The following is a 21,854-nucleotide window of genomic DNA, read 5'->3' as shown; positions in this document are numbered from 1 at the left end:
AGGCGACGTAAAAGTCTGGTACACGTTTAAACGAACAACCATGAACCTGCGCTTTCCCTGGCGAAGGGAAGTAAGTGGAAGGCAATCGATGTCACCTGTGACTTGGGGTCTGATTGAGACCCATGAACTAACTGGAGGAGGGCAGCACTGTTCCGTAATAAACTGGCAAGAGTATGGAGAAGAGCGGGGGTTCCAACCCTAGTACAAGTCCGCTTATCTCCCGTGGTGCTGCCTGGTGTACCTGCCGGTAGCTCCCCTGAAAAAGGCGTGGAGGCACCTGGAAACGAGAGCGAATTTAGCTGAGTTTAACCTGTGGACGCGTTATCTAGGAAGACGAGACCGCCGCAAACAGGTTAAAGACGTTTTTCTGTCTCAAGGTCAACAGAAGTAGACGAGCAAGGGCCGGGATCCGTGGTTTGGCGCGGGGCGAGCACCCCGTTTCCCCAGTTTGTAGCGGGAGGTCTGTGCGGCATTTTTCATTCGCACCACAGTCAGGAGGAGGGGCACGCCTAGTTCAAGACAAATAAAAACCCCAGAAGAGAGCAGGAGGCACGCCTGTAGGACGAGTTGAACCCAAAACCCTCATTTGTTTCTGTTGCGCGGCGGAAGAAGCGGTCCTCACGCCGTTTCGCGGCGTTTCGACGTTCCTGTCCGGGAACCCGCGACGCCGCAATGGCAGGTGCCTCCTGCTAGAGGAAAAGTGAACCGAGGAAAACTCGGAGCAGGAAACGACCCTTTCTCGGAGAAAAGACCGAGATTCACGGGGAAGCGTGACAGGACGGAACGCCACTCTCCGAACCTTGTCCAGTGAGGTGCTTTCAGCGCATTGACATGACCCCGGAAGCATGGCACATCTGCTTGAGTCGTCGCTAGCTTGCGCTCCCCCGTCGTCCTCGGTCCGGTACAGTCGTGTCACTTGACAGCTAGTTGAGGTTTCAAACACGGGTTCTGAGGGCAGAGACCGGAGACCTTGCCGACAGAGAGGCAAAACAGAGAAAAGATGTCTATCCAAGCGAATCTTCCTGGGGAAAAAACTCGAGGATCACTCGGTGCTGCGCTCCTCAATCGATCCTTCCCTAGGTTTTTTGGGGACAACTCCACACACGGCACAGTTTCGGCTCTGCATCTTCCAGTCCTCGCGTGTTTATGCATACCAAGTCCGCTTCCTCGAGTTCCCTTCGACGTGCCTTTCGTCCAAAGAGGCATGTGCAGTGAAAGTTGGCTCTGTGTTTGACATCCTTCTCTTGGCTGTGCCACGTATAGTGCTCGGTTTCTGGTGCATAGCGACAGGGACGCCACGTCCGTGAAGACTCCGACCCACGGGCACCTGCAAGAAACGTGGAGGAACCCGTCGTCCGCACAGATGTCTTCCGAACTCGATTCGGCTAAAGGAATAATTTCTTTTTGTAGCGCACGCTGGTATCTGCTGGTGTGGGGTCTGCCGCTGTCGGAGACGACAACGTGGGCCAGAGAGGGACGCCAACCCGTTTTCTTCATGGCATCATTCGAACGGCGCTAACTGAATCGAGGCTTGGTGTATTTCGTGTCGACGTCTTGGCGTGTTTTTTCCCTCTTCACTTTCCCCACGACAATGCCGAGGTTCCAGCTGCAAACCTCGCTCCGTAAGCAAGGCCGAGCGTTCTGTTCCGCCTCACCGCGCATCCAGACCTACAGGTTTCGGCACTGTCTTGTTCTTCTTCTCTCAAGCTCTCTCTTCCTTCTGTCTCTCCACGCGTCGGGGTCCATGGCAACGCTCTTCCCTGAGCAGACTCCCTCTGCCGCACCTCACGTCTCCCTTTCCATCTTACGCAGTATCGTCTTGTCTCAGCATTCCATCTTGTTCCTCCTTCCCTTTATCCCATGCATCCGCTCGATTGCTCATCCGTCTGCTTCGGCAGTCGCACTGAACCCGTCGGGAGAAACCGGTGCATCGGGGGACGACAAGGCGCTTGTTCACGTTCCCGCAGACAACGCTGTCTCCTTCGCGGAATTCGAAGTCACGCAGCCGCCGACAGATAATTCGTGGTTGTGTCGGTTCACGTACGTAGGAGGCCCCTGCGCCGATCGATCCTTCGACGGTATCGGGCCGTGGCGGTTCTGCCCCTCGGGGAGTTGCTGCAGCAAAACGATGTGCGCACATGGCTCCTGCGGAGGCGCTTGGTGCGCGACGTGGAACAGCGGCAACTGCGTTTTCTACCATGATGACTACGCTAACGGGAGATGTTCCTGTGACAAGCGCGGCACGGAGTGTTCGAAAAACGGCAGCTGTAAGGAGATCCAAGCTGGCGAAGGTGGCGTCTTCTGCTACTGCAACCCCGGATACATCGGCGACGGAAGAACTTGCGAGAGCGATCCATGCTACTCGTCTCCGTGTTCACCTGGAACGTGTTCCCGCATGGGCTCCTCTTACGTCTGTAGCTGTCCAGCGGGCTATACCCAGGACACTTCTCGGGGGTATGCGCGATGCGTGGAGAAAGCGGACAGTTGCCGTGCCGCGCCGTGTGGTTCGGACGCGATCGTCGACGACTGCGTCAGTTTCGACAGCGGCGCGTATGAGTGCATCTGCAAGGACGGGTACGTCTCCAATGGAACAAAGTGCGAAAAGCAGGATTGGTGCAAGAACAACCCGTGCGGAGACGCCAATGCTGTCTACGACTGCATCTCCAACGATCTAGATTACACCTGCAATTGCCAGAAAGGATACGTCCAAGTGGTTACCGACGAAGGCGACAAAAAATGCGCGAAAAACCCGTGTTCGTATGACCCCTGTGGTGCTGCGGAGCTGGTAAAACAATGCGTCAATAAATCGGATGGCACATACGCATGCGTCTGCTCAGACATCGCAGAGGTTGGCGTGGATGAAGACACCAGCCAAATCAAATGCCTCCGGAAAGACCCCTGCCTGAAAGATCCGTGCGGGCCTTCGAATGCTGTGAGACAGTGCTTCGTGGACGGAAATACGTATGGATGCGTTTGCGCCTCCGGCTATTCGGTGGTGCCGGATTCGACGGGGGCAAAAAAGTGCGTTTTCGGAGATCCGTGTCAACTTGGCAAGTGTGGCGTCGACGAGGCAGTCGAAAATTGCTCGACGAACGGCCAAGCCTACACTTGTGAGTGCTCAGCAGAAGCCATCCTCTCCAGGAGTTCGAGCGGGGAGGACACTTGCGTTTTGAAGTCGGAATGCGAGGAAAACTGCGGAGCGATTGAAGGGGTGACTCGCTGCGAGAAAGTGTCGGACGGGAAATGGGACTGTCAATGCAAGGCCGGCTATCTGCTTAAATACGTGAAAGGCACGCGAATGTGCCACAAAGCCGACGCCTGCTCGGTGAATCCCTGCGGGAGTTCGGACGCCGTCTCCGAGTGCCAGGTGAATTCCTCTGGAGACGGGTATACGTGTATTTGCAACTCGGGCTATGAACTGCGGACCCAGTCGGACAATACCCAGCTCTGTGCCCTACCCAACAGCTGCATCGGAGACCCCTGTGGGAAACCTGAAGCTGTCTCCCTGTGCGTCCCTACCAAGGACAGTTATACGTGCACTTGCAACCCGGAGTATTCTCTTCAGACAGTCTACGGGAAACTGCGGTGCGTCCGTGCAACGAGTGACGACGACCTCGACAGCGACAGCGACACGTCCAGTGACGCGACCGAAGGAGACGAAGGGGTGTCCACTGTCATGATCGCTGGATGCGTTGTTGGGAGCATTCTCCTCTTAGGCGTCCTCGCGTACGCGGGGAGATCCAGATCCGACGAGGAGGAGGAACCGCGGCCGCCTCCTGGCGGACCCTACATGGGACCGCAGATGTATGGGCAGCAGCAGCAGCCTATGATGAATCCCGGGATGCCGCAGGGAGGTGTTCGTCAAAGCTTGGCAACACGGCAGTCGTATGCCATGGACACGCGGCCCTCGTTCTGGGGTTAAGCGAGAAGCTGGTCAGGCGAGCTTTAGGGCCACGCGAGCTCGCCAGGAAGGACAGCAGGTTCTCAGGACTGAGGAGCTGGACGCTCCTCTCACACCGTTTCTTGTTCTCGGACTTTGGTGGACGCTTCTTCCTTCTAAGCTCTTCACGGGGTTAGACAGAGTCCAGAGACGCCGATTCGCGGCTCGCAGGAACTGGCCCACACAGCGGTGACGGTGCAGGGACGAGAAGGGAAACACACACTTTAAAAGCCCCTTCCAGCATTTTCAACCTCAGGAATTCATCCTGGCTATCCTACCGATCAGTTTCGGGGTCAACAGGAGAGAGTCGTTCTTTCCGATGTACAGAACTGAAGCAGATGGAGACTCGCGCGAATGTTCCACTTCGTGGAGGTTGGCGGACAAAGGAGAAGGTGCGATGAACTAGGCGTGGATTTGGGCGATGACGCCAACGAGGTTTTCGGCTGCAAAGCTTCCTGAATGGAAGGCAGACAGCAGTCGAACAATAAAACGTCCGCGGTCGAGAATGCCTGATTCCAGTCAGCTGCTTAGCCTGGCAAGTGTGGCTAACAGAGATCGTCCAGGAAATGAGGTGGACCGCGTCTGGTGATATCCGCCGCTTCATCTGGCTGCTCCTGACGAAAATAAAACACATTCCACTGAATGCAAACGTGTGTTTGGAAACGTCTCGAAGTTCTGCATGCAGAGCAAACGCATGTGCAAAGAAAGTGCCTGACTGTCGTCTCCACGGGAACGACAAACCCCGGCATGAAAGAACTGCTTCTCGTTGATTCCGTTGATTTTTCTGCCACTGATATCACTTTCCGTCGACGGCTCGTCAGTAATTCCTCGGTTACTCGACTGCCACGCTTCTGCACATCGGAGCATGAAGAATCGGGGCTGCCTGACAAACAGGTCGCTACAGTTCGCTCCGGCTTCGCTAATGACTTCAGGGGATATCGGCTGTCGCAAAACGACTGTCAATTGTTGATTGAACTTTCAAGAGAGATGCATTTTCCAGGCCTTTCTGATTGCCACCAGTGCAACAGGAGAGCCAAGGCATCGCTTTTGAGACCGGATACAGAAGGGCTGGCGTGGGTTTACGGTAAAGAATTGCGGAAACCGTTCCTTGTTGAATCGAACTTTTGGCGCTACAAGTTCCTTCCGTGAGGCTCTTCACCCGTATCCCGGAATGCAGCACCGCACACCTTCCCGTTTCCGTAACTTTTGTACCAGGTGTGGTTTTGTGAGTGGAACCCGACTTTGATGGCTGACCGGCGTTCCGGGTTTGATCTCGGTGCGACGCTCACTTAATTTTTTGAATTGGTACAGCGTTGCAGCTAATCATCTGCACCACCGTCGCAACCACGAGTCGGAAACAATCAGTTTTGATCCTCACTATGGGGCACAACCAGTGATCATCGAACGCCAGAGGAGGCGTGGTCTGTTGAGAAAGCCGGCGTGGACAGTTGAATTTGTGGCACGAGCGATCGCGTGGAGTTGCAGACCAGCCTGCCGAAAAGGTGTCTTGTGCTCAAGAGAGCGATAGAGTGTTTCCCGTCAGACACGACGCAGCTCGGAACGTGAGCAGGTTCGACCCCCCTTTCCTCGACCGGAGAGCTCGGTATACCAGGTCTGTACTCCTAGAGTAGCTGGCTGCACCAGCTCGCTCGTGAGTTTCGCGTGATGTTGTGCGAAGTCACTGCTGAGCACCGATACTTAGCCAGCTACCAGCGTAGTCGATGAGGAAATTCACACACTGACGCTCTGAATCCTTCACGACAACGTAGCGTTTTGTCCTCTCAGAGCCACACGCACGTGAGATAAGCAGGAAAGGGCCCTGGAAAGGCTGACTGCAGCTGAGATTTATGCTTCAACGCTGTTGCTCCGTGTTCCGCAGTGCGCGCAGTAATAGTACTCCTTACACCCTGCGGCTAGTAGGATATCATCTCGTACAGGTACGGTCCCAGCCGCGATAGACGCTATGCTAACCTCTTCCTACGAAACGGAGCTAGGCTCCGAGTCACCTGAGCTCACCGTGAAAACGACGCTCCAAGGAGCTCGTTTATCAAATGTAGGCTCGTTGGGGAACGCCCCAGCAGACGACTGGGGCTACAGAAAGTCCTTCGATCAGGAGCAAACGTAGCCCCCGAGAGACCAAAGTGAAGAAAGGGGTTCGGGCCTGTGGGAGCGAACGCAGAGCATAAACATCCGCAGTGACTGGCCGCTGCATCTCGGCCATACGCAGAGGTTCGCTGTTTGGGGAGGGCTGGTCGTCGGGGCGAAGTGTGTGCTCGCGGAACGGACCGAGTTCATGCTACCAGTACCGGGGCCCGGTATTATGAGAACATCAGTGGCGAAAACACGTAGCCAGGCATATTCCATCGCGCATGCTCACTGCTATCGTTGCTAGGGACGATTTCCTTCTTGAAGTGAACGATTTTGCGCATTCCGTAGACTGCAGCGAGCGAGCAAAAGTCATCTACGCGGAAATGCCGAGATGCTTTGTGTGGGGGAAAACCTTCCATGCCGTCTCCCCTGTCATAGACAGGCTACCTGACCGAATTTCCTGCATATACTTAGCTACATACGAAAGCTTTTGTGCGAAGCCTGCTCCTCCGGGAACGAGATTTTGAACTGAGCCATTCTACTTTGGACCGCCAGAATAAGGTAGCTTCGTGTTTCGCGGAAAGTTAGTGGCGACTGCTGAGTATGGAACACACGTACCGCGCGTTGGCTTCTCAACCGCTTTGTCTGCTGAACCACCGCACACGCGTCACATGATGGCAAGGCACGTACCACGAATGCGTATCTCCACACCCGCTTTTTCACTGACGGCTGCAGCTAGGCGGACCACAAGGCTCGCAGAGAAAGGTTGAGTAGGAAAGCGATTGTACACTACGCATCAACGACTATCTCGATTGGCGTTCACGAAACGAAAACCACAGAAGTTAGTTATGCCACCGGTTCGCTCAGCGACCGGGAGACTTCTCATCCACGCCTGATCGTACTCAGGAAATATGCCTCAGTCAAGCGTTCTCACCTTTGTCTTGGGTTGATAACTCGCTCTATATACATCTAGGAATGGAGGGGCATTCCGTTGATACAGCCTGTCCGGAGCTTTGGGAAAACGAAGCAAATGGCCCACAGGAATCTGCCAGGTGTCGTCATTTTGCGTCATTGGAAAGGCCACACAACATCTGCCTTCTGCTTTAAAAACAGACCACCACGCTCTAAAGGCAGTCGACTAGGCCGTGAGGCAGCGGTGTGTGAAGCTGCGTCCGTAACGGGTTCTGTACCCCAGAAAGAAAAAAGAACCTGGAGTCGTCTTCTTAAACGCAGTTACGGGGATGGCTACGCTGCCCAACGCTTCATAGAAATACCCGTCATCCACCACATATAGGAATCAGAATGACATACCGCTATCTGGTTACATTTTTGTCGAACAGAGATACTGCTGAGATACGATCAGCTGGTTGCCTCGGACGTGTCTCTCGAGGCATGCAAAAGAGCAGCGTCGCGGGCAAAACCGGCTGACACATTAAGCATGCGCTGCGTGTGTCAAGTGTCCACACACGAAGCGCATAACTGGGCGGTTTTGTTGTCTTGTCGAGCAGCACAGAGCCTCGATTTTCTCCTTGATGCAGAAGACCCCAAACTGGTGTCTGTACTTTGTATATATAGTTTCGCATTCAGGCTCTGCCTGTGGATTCTGCGATGTGCGCCTCGCCCTCCTTTTTCCCACGATCGCTGCCAGTTTTCGATGCACCGCATCATGGGCGTGACCGATCCGCTTGCCAAAGCCGCAAAAAGCTGAAACCCCCTCGATTCTTCCATTCTTTTCTTTCACGAGGAGTGACGAGAGGAGGAGAAGCGTACCTGCTGGAGTGGTGTTGGAACGACGCCCAAAAATCTGGGCACACTGCGTGCACGGAACCGTCGTGCTGTTGCCATAGCACTCAAAACGGCAAACATACAACTACAGGACTCAGCCGCATGTTCTCCTAAGGCTGCTCCTTTCTTACAGACGCTGCATTTTCTGTGTGTGTTTCTCCTATCGTCCTCGCTTCCATTATCAGACGCATGCCCGGCCAAAGCTCTCTCTGTGCCGTTCCCCGGTGTATGGAGAGCGAGCAGTTGCCAGTTTTCCTTCCAAATCGGCCGTTTGCCTCCGCACAAGGTGACCACCAAACAGGCCATTTTCCCACACTCTGAAAAAACGGAAGCGTTGGCGCGGCGCGCCTTGCTTCTGTCTCGCACGATCGGCAGCGTACACTGAGGTGACCTCATCCACTCTCTGGCGATTGGAACCGCGTGTGTGTGTGTGTGTGTGTGTGTGTGTGTGTGTGTGTGTGTGTGCACGCGGATTGATTCTCTCGCATTTACTCTCTCTGCGACTCGTGGCCCAGGGTTACGCTGCGCCCGAATGAATCGCGTAAGCAAGTGTGCAGTCGTTGCTGGGTCCTCTCTTCTCGGTGCTCTTTCTTCCTTGGTGCCTCGCTACCCGTCTGCCTCCCTTTCCGTTTCCCCGATGTTCACACGCAAAGCGCTCCTCGTTCCTCTTGCTCTCGCGGCCAGTCTCTTCAACTTCCTGGCCGCCGCGGGAAACCACGGGGACTCCTTGGCGACCGGGACGGCCACGGCCGAGCTGCCAGGGGCGCCGCAGGATACACCTCCGCTTCTCTGGAATGGCGCGGGGCCGGGCGCCTCTCGTCCTGGAATCGGCGCGGGCAGGAGCCGGAACGCAACCCTCCCGTGGCGACGCAAACGCCCTTTGGCAGCCTCTGAGGATGAAGGCGCACTAGGCGCCGCTTCGCTGCGCGGCAACCCCAGTGGTTTGTTCTCGAACACTCTGGAGACTGCGGAAAATGGAGCTATTCAAGTGGAACGGCAAGCCGCAGCAGAGATGGCGAGCGCGAAGGAAGACAGCCAAACCCTGACGAGAAGGATGCGTGCTGCGTGGAGGCCGTGGGCGACATCGACTGATCGGTCAGTTCGCCACGACCAGCTGTATTTTAGGACGACACAGTCGCCTCTGTTTTTTGTGGAATTTCTGCACGAGAGCGGAAGCACACAAACAATTGTGAACCGTTCTGCCGCGAGTGCGGCCCGGCGGGGAAACGCTCGCCTGCGTTGTGGAAAACAGAGTGTCCTGCGTCGTCGCTCCCACACAAACATCTCGATCTGAATCACCGGAACGGGGGGGGGGGGGAGGTGGGCGAGGGCGACACGTGCCGACACCTCCAGGTAAATGGCGAGCAGATGCATTTCGTCGAACAGAGGGAGATACAAGCGCACGGATTCATGCATTTTAAGAAGCCAAGCGAAGGCGAGAGGCGATTCGATCTCGTTCGAAGCTCTCGCGGGTGATTCATCGCTGGTGTGCAGGCATGCCTGCGCGTAGGAACTGACAGATGCGGATACTCGCACTTGACTGTACGAATACCGTTACGCATATATATATATATATGAGTATACCTGAAGTTGCTAGCCCTGTTGATGATTTAAGGGATGTACAGATGCTCAGGGTCTGACTGTCGGGCGATCCCGACTGTCATATTCGAAGATGATTTTTTGAATCTTTGAGATAAGACCCCTGAAGCGTCGGTTCAACTTCACGCACAACGGTACTTACTCGACAAGGTTGTGTTGAAGTGGAAATCGTTCTGTCGGTTGTGGGTTTGCAGGCGCGTCAGCTTTTTTGACATCACGATCCTTCTGATCGCTCTCGTGATCACCGGCGTGACCACAAACTGGATGAGGGGGCTACGGATAAAAGTGGCGCACGCCGTTGGTGCGGAATTCAGTAAGCCGACGGTTCCCCTCGCTGTATGAACACCGGGCTGGGTCAGTCGTTTCGCTGCCGTGTCGCGGCCTTTTTCGCGCGCCTGGCGTGTTCTAGCAAACCTTGAGTTTCGCGGAAAGGTGCGCTCCGACGCGAGTGGCCGATCGTCACCCTGTGTAGAGTCCTTCTCTCGCGCTCCCCGGCCCGTGAACGACGGCGGAGTCGTCATTCCCAGAGCGCTGCAGGAGTCTCAACCCTGAAAACGCGCTTTGCCTGGAGGTAGTCGAGTCGCACTCCACGGATCTGCGGGGGATCCACGCTGTGGAGTGTGTTGCAGGGCGGCCACGCCAGTGTGGGCAATGTATGTACACCTATGGTCCGGCGCGTCGGTGTTTCGCTAAAGGTGCAAAGGGAAACGCAGAGGGGGTCGGGCGCCAGTGGAGTGGTCCGCTTTTCACTGCGTCTCGACCTGGAACCGACAAGAACCAAGACAGAGACGGACGGCTGCGACTTGCTTGTGACTGGTTGCGGTCGTTACTTTCCAGGGGACGTCGTGTAAGTGAACTGTAGAGCGCTTCCGACACAGTGAGCAGCGAGGTGTGCAGGCTTCCACCTGGTCCGAGCGCGGAGAGCTGGGAGGAGCCGGGGCTGGGCTTTGCGCTTGAACGGACGTGGCCGTGTTCGGCGCAAGCCGGCGCAAGGCGGCTCTAGCGTTTCCAGAGTTCAGGCCTCTCATGGATTCTCCAGCTCCTGTTCCGGTCTCCGCTTCAGCGCCAAAGTGAGGAAAAAGAGAAGGGGTGTTCAGGCGTAGTGCTTTGCTTCTCTTCGCACACAGCGGCGAGGCTCGCGTGGCACGAGGGTCTGCTTGTGTCGGAGAACGCGGGGTGAATATCAGGTCGGGGACTCTGTCGACCCGAGGATGCGACTCACGCACACACCGAGCCTCCCACCTGATGGAAGGCTGGGAAATCTTTGGGACCACTCGCATGAAACTGGCAACGTTGAAAGAGTGCGTCGAGCCTCGCGGTCTGATCTGCAACCCCGTCGCAGCCTGGGACGCTTGGCAGATCCGGCGTGACACCACTTGCCAGGCCACGCCTCGGTCAGATTCCTCGGGAAGAGACTCACGGCCATCTGTGTGCATGCGCGTCTCTTCATAGATGGTAGGTTCCACCCATCGCAGAAAACGGCAGTGTCCGATTCAGAGATTCGAGAGGGTGTCCGCCTGCAGCTGCGTTTCAAACTGGCCAGCGCTGAAAGACTGGCCCTTCAAACTGGGAACTCGGCTCTTGCCCGAAATCTGCAGTTCAGTCGTGCGTGCACCTGGCTGTCCCGGAACTCACGGGGCGGTCGCCCTCTCCCCCGGTTGAGGTCTATCCGTTTTTTTATGTCCACCGGTGCCGCTTGCAGAGGCCTAGCCTGCCGTCTCTTCCTTCGCTTCCATTAGGATCCTGACGTGAGTCGCCATCCGCGCAGCAAGGCACAGCTCCGCAGCCCGATTCGCGAGAGTGCCGGCGAACGCCCATCTTGTTCGGTGCACAGTGAAACCCTCCCGCCTCGGTTCCCCGTTGCTGCGCTGTCAGCTCGTAAGTGTGTGAACAGAAAGGTATTGCCTTCAGCTCCGCTTGCGCTTCACAGGAAAGGTGCTTCTACTCCAACTCGGACCTTTCGGACCTTTACACCCCCAACGCTCAGGCCGTAAATTTACTACGCAATTTCACGATGGTGAGAAACCCACGGCTCTGCATTCCGTTCTCACTCCTGGAGAGCAAACGCTTCGAAAGTCGCCTAGCTCTCTATATAGCTGGAGCCCACCACGTCGGGTGACGGGATCCCAGGCTCGGGAAACGCGGATGTCTCGCGCTTGGAAGCTGTAGTCATTAACACTGTTGTTTAGTATAACCCTAGCACCAATCCGGTAGTAAGGTGTAAGATAGTAGCTATTCACGACCTAGTCTCATGAACTCGGACGTATCGACCTCGTCGGGTCTGACACGTCAGGACGTAAGTTCAGAGCCAGGAGGGGACTGTCTCGCAGTGCACGCCTGCCGCGCGGTGGCTGTTTAACAGGAAAGGAGGGACATCGCGGGCTCGATTGGGCCAAGTTGTCCAACCCGACGTCTCACAAAACCTCCTTGGGAGCCTGCAGGGCTCAGGTTGCGTCGAGCTTCGCTTGGTGTCTGACTGTTACTGCATGCTCGGTGACCTCCATATGATTCCACAGTTCCCTATCCCATCCGGTGCTATTTGCCTGGGGCCTTGAAGTATGGCGGCACCACATTGCTGTCCTCGCGCAAGCTGGGGACGAAGGATCCGCGGCATCGGCCGGTTCGTAGCCCGCGGGGATGAAAACCGAACCGGGTTCTTCAGACCTCTGCAGGGCGCGGCAAACCGGATGCTTCACTGAGGGGCGTTCTGGAGAGCACGTTGCCGGGCGTTTCAGGCGGTAAGATCTCGCGCGTTGGTGGATCGTGGCTTTTTGGCTTGGCGTCTGAGAGCAGAGCCCGAAGGTCTGCTGAACGGAGTCGGGCAGACTGCACTGGAAACACCCTCTCATCCCACAGCCGCGCTAGGAATGGGAAAGAACTTCTCGGCTCGGCCTGAAACTTGGCCGTGCGAACCCGCGGCTCACTTGTGCGTCCTTCTCCCGTTCATTCCCGACTGCGACATCGCGACTTGTCTCTCTTCAGATAGTGAGGAAACCTTCCGGTCGTCAGAGCCGTTGCCACGAGGGAGTCTCTAAACCGAAGCAAAAGATTCTCGGCCACGCGCGCTTTGCGAGGGGTTCCGAGCATATCTTACATAATGTACCTTTGCAGTGGCTCAAAGGTATACAGTGTGCTGGCAAGTATATGTAACCATCGAGCTACAAATACTCTGGTTAAAGAACAGAAGATCCTACTCTACATCCAAATCATAAGCCATCCACTGACTGCATTTCGAGTCGTAAAGTGTTGACGAACCAACAGGCGGGTCTTGAGCCCGAAATCCAGATCTTATTCTCAACCGTTCAGTTAACTGTACGTCCTTCGCCGCAGTCGTCGGCGCCCCACCAAGTGGATACAACGTAGCATACAAACGCCCTTTTCCGCGTGCGTTCCGTAGAAATCACAACTGCAGGCAGTCTTGCTTCCACCGTATCGCTTTGCCCACATGATCGTTCGGACAGGTGCGGCGCAGCGGCCGCGGATAACATCAGGGAGCGATTTGAGAGTCCCGCAGGCGCAGACGACGGTGGGAGACAGAAAGGGGTGAGAGGGATCCGCGACCAGCAAGGCAACGCGGCGTGCCGCTCTTTTTTACAGTGGCTTTCATGGTCGGAACATGCACGTGTCCCTGGGTCATCACACCCCGTGTGAAGGACGGCGGCACGGGAACTTCAACTGGACCTCAGATTGTGAGTGGCGTGCATGGTCTTGCGAGTTCCGTTGAATGTATTTACTTCTGAACGGTAGAAAGGGGAAAACTGTCTCTCATTGTTCAGTTTCTCGAGTTGCCAAGTGCACAGCACGTCATTCTGATCGGTTACAAAACAGGGAAGTTGCCGCGGCGTCATCCGCAGGCGTCCCCGTATCTTACCTTTAGCGCCCCACTGCGCCTTCTGAATAGCAGCGCCCCGGGGTTTGCTTGCAAAAGGCCAACAACGGAGGCGCTGTGCTCGTTGGTATTCCTGGATTCTCAGGTAGTATTTGCCTCCCTACTCGTAGCGGTGAGCGGCCTCACCAGCCCACCGACGATTGGGAACATTGGGTCTTTCGGCCGGGCATTTAGCTGCTTCATCCACCGGTGGACTGCGCTGCTGTAGCGTCACTCGAGTTTTCGCTCGTCTTGTCACGATGCCCGGCGGAGTCGCAAGGAGCGTGCTCAGTTTTCAGTGGCGAAGACCTGGAGAGAGGGGAAAATGGTGCGGCAGCCGTGGCGGTCAGCTGGCCACGCTTCTTTGCATGGCGTGTGTCCTGTCGTTTCGTGAACGACGATTTTAGAGAGTACGCGTTGCGAATTGTGGCGCCTCTCTGTAGGTTGCAGACAGAACCACCCTCAGCCCACAGATGGGTCCCCAGTGTTGTGAAGCTGGAGACGCAGGCTGGAGCGTCGTCGGCTTTTGCCAGTTTTTTCAGGAAGTGAGTCGAGAGACGCTGACCGGAAGCGCGCAGCTGTCTCGTTTCAGTTGGCGCTCCCTGCCCTCGAGCAGGGATGATCACGGGTCGGGGACAGTCTGCCGAATCTGATTACAGTCGCCGTTACCACCGGGTTTCGTGGGTTTCTGCGTGTTCCAGGGAAAGTTTGGAACGTCGTTTGAGTTGCTGAATGCCTAGTTTTCGAGCGCCTGACATATGCACATAGGGGCGCCGTGCGACTCTTGCGGCCGGCGTTCGAAGCGGATCGCGCGTGCACGCTGCAGATCCGTAGACTGCGGCGACCGCAGAGAACACATTCTCGTCCTGCGAAGCCCCTGAGCCGATTGGAGAACTTCTGAAGGGGGATCGGTCGAACGCCACTAGAAACGTGCGCAGGAGCAAGGTGTCTGTGCGCGAATGAACGAGAAGGTCAAGCAGCGCAGTGCGAGAGGAACCGTGAGGGGTCAGGGTCCCGAGGCCTCGGAAAAGCAAATATGCGGGATGCGAACGCTTGCAGAGATGGCCTTGGCGCAACAGCCTAGACGCGACGGATCGTCGGGCGGGTCACAATGCTGAAGGGGGCGACGAGACAGGCGCGTTTCAGAAGGGCGAGAGCACCACTGCTTTGCGGGTCTCGCTTTGCTAGGATGTAAGCGCCGTCCAGGACGCGTCACGGCCGATCCTTTTCGGATCGAAGACCGGAAATCCCGTGTGTCCGGGCTCACTTGATTTGCACGCGAACTGCCAACCTCGACTTCGTCTCAGCGCCTCGCTCTCCCCCCCCCCCCCTCCCTCCGAGCACCAAAAAGCGCAAAGGCGTGCTTTCTGTATGTGTTTTCTCCGCAGCCTTCCCTCTAGACGGTACAGCCCCTCACAGGCTCGCGGCAGGCGACACTCTTGAGTCGCCGCTAACGCGTTCCTGGCGTCTAGCCTCTCCCTGCCACGAGACGGACACAGAAAGAGGCATTCTCATTTCCTGGAATCTCTGGCGCGCTGTTCAGCGGGCCTGCGCAATGCCTTTCCGACAATTTTAAGCGAAATCGGACAACCCAAGCAGACACCGATATATGCTTGCGCGTCTGATTGTGCTGATTTGTGTCTCAGTGCAGAGTCTGTGGCGTCAATGGAACCCTTTGGGGTAGAAGTCACCGCTTCCAGAACACTGGAATGACAGCTGCGTTACACCGAGACGCTGCCGAGAGGATGATTTCCACAGTGACGTAGGAGTACCATCGGTGCATCACTACGACGTCTCACGTGTGATTGCTTCGGTCTGCCTGCCTCATAGACCTGTAGCCACTTCTTGCCGATGGTCAAAAAGGGAAGAAACGAGGGATACCTAAGAATGGCCGGAACACTCCGGTGATGTGCTTCCCATGTCTCAGACTTCCAGCGCGACACCGCAGCTGACAAAAGACCGAAAACGATATGATCGACGGCGAAGAAATACAACCCTCATTCGTGGTTACGTTCACCCGGTGCTCGACGTTTGGCACCGTCTTGTCAATTTTGCCGTGAACGCTTTTTATGCAGGTTGGCTTTTCATTTTTTTATGCTTCGGGGTGTTCCAGGGCTTTGCGTGCGTTGGATCGAGGTCACGGCTACCCTAGCGACTTTCCAGGGAAAACAAAGTTTTTGGGGTGACATGCATATGGAATTCCCCGGTTTTTCTTGGCTGTGTGCGGCAGTCGCTGTCTCACGGAAGTTCCGCGTTAACGATCGTGATTCCGAGTCGGAGTTACAGGGCTGTGTGGCCTCGAGGACGAGTCGCGCGTAAGGTGTGTTGTCCAGCGTGGCGAGCAGTTTTACATTTGCCTTTTTTTAGACGGAGCGTCGTGCCGCTCGCCCGCAGTGAAAACTTTGTGAAGGGTGTGTGCCCGTGTGCGTTGTGACACGCGCCGAGGTTTTCTGTCGGATGATTACCAGGGGCTGCCTGTTTGTATAGTCTACGCCGGGTTTTCCCGGTGAACAGGCCGATTCTCTCCATAAAGATGATATTCTGTTTTCTCCCTCCAATAGAGGTTTTCTTCCGACAAAACGTGACTGTGGTAACGGGATACTAAGCGTGTATCCGTCCCTTCTCACCTGTCCTGGGATAGGTCCTCACGCTAGACGAAAACACCGGCGTACGGCCGTGAGCTTTCCTCATTGCGCTGCGTGTACGGGACAGCTGCGCCGCTCACGCATTATAAAACGAGATTCCTAGCTTTACAAAAACTACCTTTTTCTGGGGAGTATATATGTCGGGCTGCTTCCATGTGTCGGCAACTCAGCAGCGCTGACTGCTCCAATCCGGGGCGCCAGGAACTTGGAGTAACACAGCTTTTCTGCGGGGGATATCATCCGGGCAAACACACAATTCCTCCTCACCGCCAGACATAAAGCATTAGGGAGAATCTGTTCGGGAACAGAAAAAAAGTGTTCCTCTCTTGGTGGCCTTTTTAAATAGTGACAGTCCGTAGAGTTGAATGCCCGCGACTCAGAGAGGCTGCGTGTCCGAATCAAGATGCACCGACATCGGGAGGTCCGTTCAGAACACGGCTTTATCTCGCATGTGGCAATAGAGATCAGACTAGGCGCGAGAAAACGGAAGAAGAGTTGTCCCAAACGCCGGGCTACGACGAGCGCAGCGCGAGGCGGAAACGCGCTGACATCTATTTGTCCGGCTGGGAAAGTAAGGGAAAGGTAACAGCGCAACACAAAGCAAGGATTCAGAAACGCCCTCCTCAAACTTCAAGGGTGCTCTTCCAGAAAAACTTCAAGGGTACTCTTCCAGAAGACGCGACGATGAGAAGGACCGAGGAGGGACAGAGTGAGCCGTCAGGCGGCCTCCTCCACGGGCACTTGGTCAAATCTCTCTACGGCGCCAGAAACGGACTGCCTGTGTTCCCGGGGGTGATCTAGGCTGAAGGTGACCAAATCTGGTTGGTTCCTTGCAGCGGTAAGCCCCCGGCCGTCGACGGCACCTGCTTTAAAACGAGCTAGCTTCGTAGTACCAGGGAGCGGCAACCTTGCATCCGAGAATAGTCTTCCTCTCTCCCTTGGACACAAAAGCTCACGGCGCCACTTTCTTAGACACTTCCGTGTTTGCCTACCTCTGGGTCAGCACTGCCGTCGGCATTAACCCAAGTCCGCTCTCCTCTCTTGGCACCTGACGGTGGTAACCGCCATCAAGGAAGAGCGGTAAAGAACTCAACCTCATTGGAACCTCTACATGCACACACACTTTTATAAGCTTTACCGGTCTATGTTTTGCTCGGGTGTAGTTTTGATACGACATGCTATATGCTACCGCGCCTCTACACACGGAAGCGCAAAAGTACGCCTGTGCAACACCCCAGTGCGTCCCCGGTACGTGAGGAACACAACTGCGTTTCTCCCAGGTGTCTAATGTAAGAGGGAGTAACGGATTGGTACACTCTTTAGAAAAGGAGGGAGAAGATGCGAAGGCCGTGACCAAGTTCTGGAACCAGGTGCACGTCTTGAGAGTCCGCTGTGTGGTCACAGCCAGGCGGGATGCCACGATACCGGCAAATGCTTGGCGTTCTTATCCCTCACTACAAAGCGAGTCAGTTGTTTTGCCAATGGAAGATTCTCTCTTTGAGGATGACGCGCGAACACATGGGGGTTTCACTTTTAGAGTGAACTTTTCTCGAGAGTATTGCAGTCGGGTGTCTCCGCTCTTCCAGAATGTGCAAAAACACTAATCTGGCCTCGGCACTCGTGCCCGCCTCACAGCGGCCATCTCTATCTGTCTGAAGTGTGTGTGTCTGTTGGTTATCAATGTGTGGACATTTTGCAACTTCGTTTTTTTTTCGCTGTAGCGTTCGCATGTCTTCTGCGTTCAGGGGGATGCCTACCGAACTGCTTAAAATTCACCACTTTCCCGCCGCTGCACGGCACGTGGCCCCTCGTGACTTTGAGGCTCTATTCCCAGTTTTGTACACGCTCTGCCATATATACACGCTAAAAGATACATGCACACATCTGGATGTTCAAAAGTAGAAGTGTTTTTATGCGAATGCGTGTATACGTCCGGCGGCGACAGGGGTTACCGGCCTGCTAGTTAACCTACACCTGTCCATCTGCCTGCGCACATTCATCTACACGTACATGCCCACCTATCTCCCTCTGCAGATGTAGTTTTAGCTATGCCAGTCCATCTGAATAAGCATTTAAAGCTAGCATTCCGCTGTCTTTGTATTGCCAAGCGCAGACATATCCCCGTAGGAAGCTAGCCCTTACACAGACATCTCTATGGGTAGCTACGCGCAGATTTGCAAATTCGAGTAAAGGCCGTGACCCGTGCTGAGGGGGCTCGGAATCCTGTCTCCGCCCCATGCAGACCCTGATAGGAGCCCCCTTCGCTGGTGTGTTTCTTCGAGAAAAAACCCGGCAGGCGCTTACCCGGCTGAGATCCTGAGCAGCCGGACTCGTCAGATGTGTCTGACGCGCATGCAAACGACGTTTAGCACACGCGCACGCGCGCCGTTTCGCTTGCTGTGTCGCCGGGGAACGCCCACTTTCCGTTTTTTTTTTCACTCGAAACGAAGGCGCCTCCACCGGAGATTTTCTCCCTTCTTCTTTTCGACGACAGAAAGCCCCGCTTGAACCACGTGCTTGCTTCTAGCTGCTGCGCAGTCTGGAACCCCGAGTTGGGAACACAGCCCCCTGCCGTCTCACGCGTTTCTCATCCCGTTTTTCTTTGCGACTTTCCAGTCCCCAAGCGCCTCTCCGCGTGGCCGCGAAAGAGAGTCCCCGGCACTCTTACACCGCGCGTTTCCGTCCTTTTCCCAGCTGTCGCCTCGCCTAGCCAAGGCTCCGCAGAGCGGCGCTTTCGGTTCGAAAGCGTCTCCGCTACCCCGAGCTCCGTCGCGCGCCGTCACAAACCCGCGAAAATCGACGCACATGCAAACTGCCGTTTCCAGAGCGAGGGGTTCCCCGATTTTCTCTGCTCTGGCTGCATGAAGAAGAGCGCCCAGCAGGAAGCACACCCCCGTTCTAGCACTGCTCTCCGACCCTTTTCTTCCCGCCTACGTGTGCGCGTGGCTCCTGGCGCCCATAATCTGCGCTCTATTTACATGCACCTGCTTTCATACACGTGCACGCAAATATCTGCATGTGCTTTCTTTGCGTTCACGCTTATTTGTTTTTGTCGTGGCTAGATGTGTAGACCGGGCGTCGAACTGAGTCTCCGTCTGTAGACACGCTGTTGTCTGTCGACATGCCTGTCGTGCGGCCAAAGCGCCGTCCCTGCTTTCTTCCTCTTCCTTTTCCTAGTCGCGAAGAATGAACGAAGCAGCGGCTCTATGTGCGGCGGATTGCCCGGAGGCGTGTCCTCGCGCCTCGCCCATTGATGCCCCTGTCTCTCCCGATGCGTTGACAAAGACGCAGGAGTTTCCAGTCGAAGCTGTCTTCTCCGCAGTCCACGCTGGACTTGTGGAGAAGGCGCTCCACGACCTTGACAACCAGGCAGAAATTGATTCGTCGGCTGCACGAGTAAGTCGCCCGCGTCTCTCCCTTGTGTCGACTCGTAGGTCTAGGTGCGGAGATTGTCCCTTTTCCGCAGTCCGCTCTTTTTTCAACTGTCGCTTGCTCTCTCAACTTCTCTCTTGGCTCTGCGAGCGTCTCTCACCCTCAGCATTTCTCGAGACATCTCTACGAACAGCCGCTGCTTGGCTTTTTGCAGTGCGCTCGGCGTCTCTCCTCCCACATACAGAGTCGGTTTTGTCTCTGCGTCTCTGTGGCAGCTCGTCGGGGATTTCCTCGACGCCTTCGTTGTCGACGCCGGCGTCCACGCCGCCCGGACATGCCGCACGCGCCACGGGGCGACCCTGACTCGAGAAGATCTTCGTTTTTGCCTCGGTCCGTGCTCGATTCGTGCCAGAAAAGAGAGACAAACACAGGCGGAGACAGCGCACCGGAAGGAACACATACACACAAGAGGTGTCCAAAAAAACAGAAAGGAAAGAGACATGAAGAGAATGAGAGGAGACGGACACACACAGAAACATGTAGAGAGTTTAGGACTTAGAGAGAGATAGAGACAGAAGGGGCATTTCGTACCGACACAACAGGAGCAGGGGACAGAGATCGGGCGACAGAGAGTCGCGCGCGAAATAGGAATTGCTTCCAGTCACCAGAACTGGGGCGAGGTTGGCGTGCGACTCGGGTTGGGCGGAACACGCGTGCGGTTTCATTTGTTTGGCGTTGAACGCTCTCGACGTGCCTGCTGTCTTCTGTGCGTCTTTCCTCCTTCAGCCCGGACCTTCGCGGTTCCCGCCTCGGCCCTCGCACCTCCCGCCAGTCTCTGCGGAGACGGGGACACGTCCTGCTCGTTGGGCCTCGAGGTTCCACTCTCGAGTTTCGCGTGGTCTGCGACGCGCGTAGGCTCCAGCGCCCCTGCCCAGTCTCTCAAGGCCCTCGTCAGCCGGCAGCAAGAGACGCAGGCCTGCCTGTTTCAGCAGATTCTCCTTGAGCAGAAAGAAGGCGGCTTTGGCGGCGCGGGGAATCGGTCTGAAGGCGGCAGGAAGATCCGCGTCAGGACACTTGTCTCCGCTCAGAAGGGCGCCGTGAAGGGTACCGCTGCGGCTCCGCAGACTCAAGGCTCCGGCGAGCGCACCGAGGAGAAGAAGAGGAGAGCGGAGGACGACAGTGAACCCGGCGAAGAGAGCAAACGGCACGCCTCCTTCCGGGGGCCTTCGACGCAGGCGGGGGAGAGCGAAGAGGCGTTGTCAGCGAAGAGTCGCCTCGCCAGCGCTGTCGGCGACTGCGGCGCGGTTGACGCTTCGACTCCAAGAGCTGGGAAGTTGAGGACAGATGAGGCGGATCGGGACGCATCCGCCTCCGTGGCCGCCGAGCAGGCCTCGAGACAAGGAGACGGGCTCTCCGGCGAGACGGAGAGAGAAGACACAACAGAAGACTCCAGTCGCGTCAGCGCAGCTTCGCGGAACTCGAGTCAAGAGGTCTATCGAGGAACCTCGCCCGCACCGGTCCCTGGACAGTTTGATCTCGGCAGACTCCCGGTCGCGGCGCACCCTGCGCATCCGTCGTCTTCGCTTCTCGCTTTCGCAGAGCATCCGAATCAACGGCTGGCGTCTGGGGAGATAGCTTCCCACGGCGGGGATCCCCCCAGCGGCCGCGCCGCTTCTTCTCTCGCCGTCTCTGGCGCGACTGCAGTCCCGCGTCACGCGTCTTCGGTGCCAATGCATGCGCGCTCCCTCCATCACCCCGTTTCCGAAGGCGGGCTCGATCCGCCGGTAGACTACACACAGGCCTATTCTTCATCTTCTCTTCCTTCCTCTCTTCCCTCTTCTCTTCCTTCTTCTCTTCCTTCCTCTCTTCCCTCTTCTCTTCCTTCTTCTCTTCCTTCCTCTCTTCCCTCTTCTCTTCCTTCTTCTCTTCCTTCCTCTCTTCCCTCTTCTCTTCCTTCTTCTCTTCCTTCCTCTCTTCCTTCTGCGCCTCGCATGTCGCCGTCGCCGCACCTCCTGGTCCAGCACAGCGCCTCGCCTCCGGGAGCGTCGCTCATTTCGCAGCCTCCGCTGTCGCCGTCCATGCCTTCGGCTTTCGCGGCTTCTCCGTATTTCCCGGCCGGTTTCGCCTATCCCGTCCTGCAAGGCCCCGCATCCGCGACGCCGCAAGATGCGCGGTTCTTTGCGGGTGCTTCCCCAAGCAGCCTCCTCGCTTCGCCCCTGGCTCCGATGCGGCATGCGCAAGGGAGACAGTCGGGACCGCTCGAGGGCGAGGCGCGGGCGGCAACAGTGGCGCGGAAGTACTGACGCGCCAAGGAACTAGAGCGGGGAGAGCCGAGAAAGAGAAGCGCAAAAATAAGAAGACAGAAGAACGCGAGAAAGGACGCTGGCACAAGAGGGCCGGCGTCTATGCCTTCCGTCTCTTTTTCTGCACACTTTCAAAGTTGGAGGACAGAGGTGACGAAGAGGCCTATTTGGTTTCCCTTTTCGGGAGACTGAAAAGGACACTGAGACCCAGAGTGCGAATTGTGAGGAGGCACGGGAGTGCCTCCATGTGTTCT

General features: G+C 56.3%; 3 protein-coding genes across 3 annotated transcripts; all 3 read left to right on the top strand.

Moving 5' to 3' along the window:
* Positions 1–1,744: 1,744 nt before the first annotated feature.
* On the top strand, positions 1,745–3,922 carry NCLIV_018780 (uncharacterized protein; the record flags this gene model as incomplete). The annotated part of the gene is made up of 1 exon (XM_003882071.1): positions 1,745–3,922. The coding sequence occupies one exon, from the start codon at positions 1,745–1,747 to the stop codon at positions 3,920–3,922; it is 2,178 nt and encodes a 725-aa protein (XP_003882120.1).
* Positions 3,923–8,345: 4,423 nt separating this feature from the next.
* On the top strand, positions 8,346–10,782 carry NCLIV_018770 (hypothetical protein; the record flags this gene model as incomplete). The annotated part of the gene is made up of 4 exons (XM_003882070.1): positions 8,346–8,908; positions 9,607–9,725; positions 10,250–10,259; positions 10,755–10,782. 4 exons carry the CDS (start codon positions 8,346–8,348, stop codon positions 10,780–10,782), a joined length of 720 nt encoding a protein of 239 aa, XP_003882119.1.
* An 8,329-nt stretch (positions 10,783–19,111) lies between these two features.
* NCLIV_018760 (conserved hypothetical protein) lies at positions 19,112–21,600 on the top strand (the record flags this gene model as incomplete). Its single annotated transcript, XM_003882069.1, has 3 exons — positions 19,112–19,321; positions 19,573–19,687; positions 20,084–21,600. The coding sequence occupies 3 exons, from the start codon at positions 19,112–19,114 to the stop codon at positions 21,598–21,600; spliced, it is 1,842 nt and encodes a 613-aa protein (XP_003882118.1).
* Positions 21,601–21,854: the final 254 nt, after the last annotated feature.

Source organism: Neospora caninum, chromosome VI (genome assembly GCF_000208865.1).
Source record: "Neospora caninum Liverpool complete genome, chromosome VI".
Classification (NCBI taxonomy): Eukaryota; Apicomplexa; class Conoidasida; order Eucoccidiorida; family Sarcocystidae; genus Neospora; species Neospora caninum.
The sequence above is the reverse complement of the archived record's forward strand: the minus strand, read 5'-3'. Positions and strand labels throughout refer to the sequence as shown.